The following is a 6,033-nucleotide window of genomic DNA, read 5'->3' on the forward strand; positions in this document are numbered from 1 at the left end:
CTGAAAGAAAAGGCTTCTATCTTCTGGCAGAAGTTCCACGTAACTCATGTTGATGTAAATGAGCATATAGTCTAAACTGTCAACCTCTCTACTGCTTTGCACTTGTTTCGAAGATTAACCTAATCACATAATTATAAATTCAACATGAACTCATCATAACAGAGCAAAATGTGATTACTAAATACAGTACTTCCTCTATTTATTTCTCCTTTTCTTGGCCAAGTATGAAGCAAACTTCTGGAGCAGTTTGCTGAGATAAACTGAAAGTCATCTCAGACTTCAAATGTGCACGACAGGAAAGTGTCTCTTCGTACGCCCACCTGGCCAGTTTGCATTTGAGGTAGTCATCTCCAGTATTTGAAGGATTAGTTACTTCTGATCTATTTCATATATTTGTCATCTCACAGACATGACTGACACTTTTTTTAAAAAACAAATATGTTTGACTATTTTGTTAATTTAGCTTTTCTGTTTGTAGTGTTCATTTCTTTAATTTAGAGGGAATGCTTCTCGACTACAGTCACACCAAACAAGACGGGCAACAAACTCACATCACTAAACTTTGAGTGAGACAGCGTTTAATTAGCGTTTCAGTGAAATTGTCGTGTGTGCGTGCGTGGAAAAATGTTGATGAGAAACATCAGCTGTGTGCGTCTGTGTTGAATTGCGCAACAAATGAATGTCATACACAAACAATCTTGCATACTGAATGGTTCTTCCCACTTCCAAAGACATGCTTGTTAGGCTGATTGGTGACTCTAAATTGACCCTAGGTGTGAGTGGGAATGGTTGTATGTCCCGGTGTTAGCCCTGCAATAGGCTGGCAACCTCTCCAGGGTGTACACCGCCTCTCGCCCGACGACAGCTGGGATAGGCTCCAGCAATCCCCATGACCCTAGTGAAGACCCAGTGGAAATTATATGTACTTTTGGCCATTTTATGTTTTCCACAGTCAACAGAAATTTCTGATTCTAAAACTGACCCCAGGTCACACAATAGCTGAGTAATCCTTCCGCTTTTATTACATTTTAAGATAATTTCTCGTAAAAGAGTACACTACTTATATTGTTGCATTACACACGCTGCAGAACCAACATATAATTACTATGAGCACTGGGATATTGGAAATAAGTCAAACAATTCCATGTGGATTTACTTTTATTTGATACTATAAACAGTACAAGAATACAATGAAAGTTCATTTACCAGGACATGGTTTTACATTGAAATTTTTTTGTTTTGTTTTGCAAGAATGGCTGTTGCACAGTTTCTCATGAAGTCACATTTCCCCTCTTCTCATTTACACCAGTCACTTAACCTCCTAACATATCTAAGTGCAGCTCAAGTGCACATGCATACTTCATATCAAGCATATCAAGCATCATCTAGTCTACGTACACATTCAGGTAATAGCAAAAATACTATGTATTTGATTAACAATGCAAGAAACATGTAGCTGGATAATGAAGAGCTTAAAGGATTTTCAGATTATAGTTGTGGCTATGTTTGGTTTGCTTCCTGTACGAGCATTTTCTACAGAACTCTTGGCTAAATGAAAGTTGTTTAGGGGTGCACAGCAGGAACACCATTTCATCACTTCTTCCTGTTCAAAAGATTTTTAAGTCTGATTGTGAACAGGGTTTTCTTTTTCCATGACAGAAACAAAAACAAAAACCGCAGGCTTGCTTTTCATATAAAAGGAGCGCATGCAAAGATATGACATAAAAGGCTTTCTTGACACAAACACCCACAAGCTTATTCAAATCTACAACAGTAAAAAGATATTAACTGCACCTGTTCACACGAATTTGTTAATAACACGACTTAAATGAGTCAATCCTACTTCATACGGGGAACTCCCTTTTTTTGATAATGCGTATTCGTGGAAAAGCTCGAAAACAAAGATGGTGTTTATTGTTTTAAATGATCTTTTATTTATATAGCTCTTTTCTCCCTAATGGCATCCAAGTCACAGTGACACATCTACCCATTTGTTCACAAGCGCGCATATAAATCAGGGCAGAGTACCAGCAGCATCTTTGGATTCAATGTGTTGGTCAAGAGCATACTGTCCATGTGCCGGGGATCAAACCGCTAACCCTCTGCTCATTCAATCTGGTTGAGTGGTTGTTAGAGATTACTTATTTACTTACTATCTTTGAGCAAAGTGAAGCCTTTTTCCATTAAATAATAATTAATTTTGTGTCCTAAATTTTCAGATTTTAAGGTTATTCCAAATTAAGTGTGCGTAATAAAAGACTATTTTGGCTTGTGATACAGCCAATATTGATGCACCTGGAGGCTGTCTGTGAAGATTCTCTGTCATCCAGGTTACAGTATGTCTAAAACAAAGCTGAAACAGAGGCAGCTGGGCTTGTTTCCCAAGTGGCGTCCTTGGGACTGAACCATTGACTTTATATACTATGGGCAAACCCAGCTCCAAGTGGACGAAGCCCACACTCAGATACTCCAAATGTGGACATAGGGGTCGTGATGGGGTGGAGTTAAAGCAGCTCAGGCTCAAAGCGAAAATTCACTTAATTATGCTAATAAAAAATTAGTTAGAAAAAAATTCACCCCCTGTACGGTAGTCATGAATATTGAAATAAACTATTGAGACCAAAATCGTTTTTCTGTTCCAGGCTGTAAAAATGATTAATAATACTGTAAAGTTGGGATTTTTAACATGGGGGGTCTATGGGAATTTGCTTCCTTGGAGTCAGCCTCAAGTGGCTACTCAATGAACTGCGGGTTTTAAATATCATCAAGGTTCTTTACATTGTAGATGCAGAAGTGTTGCGTGATCTCATGCTGCCTAAACTGTTGACCTCTGACGTCCTGTAAGCAATATGGAGCCTCTTGCTGATGAGGCCTTGTTTGTAGAGAGTGTCGAGCAGCTGGTTGCGGAACTTCTGCCCAATGAAGGCGTACAGAATTGGGTTCACGGCACAGTGCATGAAGGCTAACACTTCTGTCACGTTTCTAATCACTTCGACTCTGTTTCGAGAATCACATGAGTCCACTTTGAGCGACCCTCCTCTTATGAGCGAGTCAATCAGGACAGTAATATTATAAGGAAGCCAGCACACAATGAATGCTAACACCACTGCCAGGATGACACGCATGGCCTTGTGTTTTTGCTGATTACGTATGTGAAACAAGGCCATTGCAGTCCAGCCGTAGCAGACAGCCATCACCAAGAGAGGCAGGAAAAAGCCCAAGGTATGCCGCATTATGCGGATGCTGACTTTCCAGTGGTTACCGCTTTCACCAGTCAGGTTTTCATAGCATATTAACTGGTCCAGGTCTTCAGCATACATACTCTCCTTCTTAATTACCACAGGTATGGACAGCAATCCAGCCACCAGCCACACAACAGTGCAAACTCCTTTGACCAACAGGTGACGGGTGGACAGGAGACGTGTAGCTCTCACAATGGCAAAGTAACGGTCCACACTGATGCAAGCCAGCAGGAAGACACCACTGTATACTGATGCCTCCTGAAAGCCTGAGAGAACTTTGCACAGGAAGTCACCAAAGATCCAACCAAAGTGGACATCGACAGCTGAGAAGGGGAGAGTAAGACAGAAGAGGAGGTCTGCTATTGCCAGGTTCATCAAGTAGATATCTGTGCTGACTTTGCGTTTCTTCATATGGCAAACCACACAGACAACTATGCTGTTGCCTATGATGCCAAAAACAAACACAATCATGTAGGCGACCATCAAGCCTGTACTATTCAATGCAGGCGGCTTTACATCGCATGGAATGGATGAGGCATCTTCAAATGTACTGCCACTGGAGAATAACTCGTTGAAATCAAATTCCTCTGTGGTCGTCACCTAAATAAAAGCAAAATCATTACAATTTGTTGGTAGCCTGATACGCCTAAATGACAAAATAAAATGGTGACAGAAACAGTCCAGCTCAACAGTATCAAAATAAAATGTACTTAAACACAAACCCATGAGCTGCTAGAAATGCCTGACATTTAGGAAACACAGCCTTCTTTGCGTTCAACAGGTCTAAATCTAAAAAGACACTGTACCCTGTATGTCTGTTATATATAGTATAATCCTGCATCTGATTTTATGCATCTTGCCATAAAGTGGAAAGCGGAGAAAATCCACCTATTAGAAACCTCCCTGGACTGTCACGAGGCTAACACAGAGAGACAGACAACCAATCACACTATGGCCAGAATCTACTATCTAGAATCTACTATTAACCTAATCAGCATGTCCGTGGATGGTGAGAGGTACCTGAAGGGAACCCATGCAGACACAAGGAGAACATGCAACCTTCTTGCTGTGAGGCATCAGTGCTAACCAAGACACCACTGTGTGTGTAAGATGTTAAAGCCTAAACATTATCTCATGGTAAACTACAATCATCAGCATCTTCTTAATATTCACTCGCCTTGTATGTGAGTTGCTGGTTATTCTGCAGGTGTTAATAGCAGTTAATGTGGTCAGGTTTATCTTTTCACCCTTATAAGGAACGCGAGTGAGTCATTTCACATGACTGGCGTAAACTAAAATGACTAAAAACAGCTTGAATAGTTTGGATTTAATGTGAAAAACAGTGTTCACAAACATAATCTACTCTCTTAATCTAACATACAAAAATCTATAGGTCATTTTATAGTTGCTCACATTTGCAACAAATATGAAAATTCAAGAAATTCATAGTTTACCTGATTTTCTTCTTCTGCCTGACTGGTCATCACCAAATACTTCAGAACGCTAAATATGAAGAGCTGTAGCTTCATCTCGCCTTTCTTGATCGGCACTGCCTGAAGAATATAAAAGCCACACGCTGTCTTTACTTCGACGTTCTTGAAGTCCTTGTGTAATGTGTGCAGAGTAGATGCAGTATTAGTGATTGTGTGAGGAGGGAAGTTGGCAAACCACAGACATTATCTTTCTTTGTCAATCTACATAAATAAGACTTGACAGCATGTTGTCTCAACTGTATCTCAATGTTTGATCACACAGGTGGATGTTGAAGTGAGTGAGTTGAATGTTCTCCCTTAGCACGGTGCAAAATGCACTGTATGAAAAGAAATAAAGAAATCACATTTAGAGTCATCAGATTAGTCACAAGCACCAGAGTTATCAGAGTAAGCTCAAGCAACCTCAAGGACGAGACATACAGAAAGAGAGTGTTGCTCTACACTACTGTAGAGATACTATTTAGATATTTAGTGGACTGGAGAACAGAGGAGCCATCCATGAGCTAAACGTATACTGATCTTCATCATCTGTTGGACATTTTTTAACGTACTTGCATATTTGTTTTCCTTTTATACTTTGATTGTATGTAATTCATTATTTTCTTACACACGTGTAGCTGTATACCTCTGAAAAAAGTGGAATCGACACCATTGTTTCTAGGATTAATGAATGTGTAATGCAGAAAGACAGTAGTGTAATGTATAGTCTGCTGTACTAGTTATTGTATGTTAACACTTTACTTATAATTGGCCATGTTGCTATGTTTCCAACTTGACTGACAGGAATAGTATCCTGTACTCTGCACTGCTACAATAACAGGAACTGTTTTTTGGGGGTTTTTTCTCTTTTTTTTTTAACCTGACAAAACATGCCTCCCCCAGTGCTGTTTGTGTGAAAAAAGTTATCAAGTTGAGAAAGAAAAAGAGAGAAGTTGTAAGTATGTTTGAATGGCAGAATATTTTAAGGATAGCTATCATATTGAGTGTTTGTCCACTTGGGGGCAGACACAACCTCTGTTCAGTGTAGTTCTGTTGTGGGACCTCCTGAAATCAGAGTTAAACAAAATTGTTGTAGGAGTATGCACCTAGGAAATACAAAATTTTGCCATGTCACTTTAGACATGAAAGTAGTTTAGCGGAGGAGCAGTGCTCAGCCTATTTCTTCTGTGGCTCTAAAAGGAGCTTCTTCAAGTCTGAGAAAATAACACTGGTGATTTCTTCACCCATTCTGACACAGGGCTTGAGACGAACTGAAAGTGTGTGTGATAAAAGTTACAGATATTAAAAAACCATTGAGT

The 6,033-nt window shown here is 39.7% G+C and overlaps 1 protein-coding gene across 1 annotated transcript; it reads right to left on the reverse strand.

Annotated features, from left to right (window-relative positions):
- Positions 1–1,140: 1,140 nt before the first annotated feature.
- Positions 1,141–5,132, reverse strand: cxcr2 (chemokine (C-X-C motif) receptor 2). Its single transcript, XM_047601200.1, has 2 exons — positions 4,697–5,132; positions 1,141–3,842 (listed from the first exon to the last, which is right to left on the reverse strand). The coding sequence occupies exons 1-2, from the start codon at positions 4,769–4,771 to the stop codon at positions 2,775–2,777; spliced, it is 1,143 nt and encodes a 380-aa protein (XP_047457156.1). The 5' UTR covers positions 4,772–5,132; the 3' UTR covers positions 1,141–2,774.
- Positions 5,133–6,033: the final 901 nt, after the last annotated feature.

The sequence above is a fragment of the Mugil cephalus genome, chromosome 12 (genome assembly GCF_022458985.1).
Source record: "Mugil cephalus isolate CIBA_MC_2020 chromosome 12, CIBA_Mcephalus_1.1, whole genome shotgun sequence".
Lineage (NCBI taxonomy): Eukaryota > Metazoa > Chordata > Actinopteri > Mugiliformes > Mugilidae > Mugil > Mugil cephalus.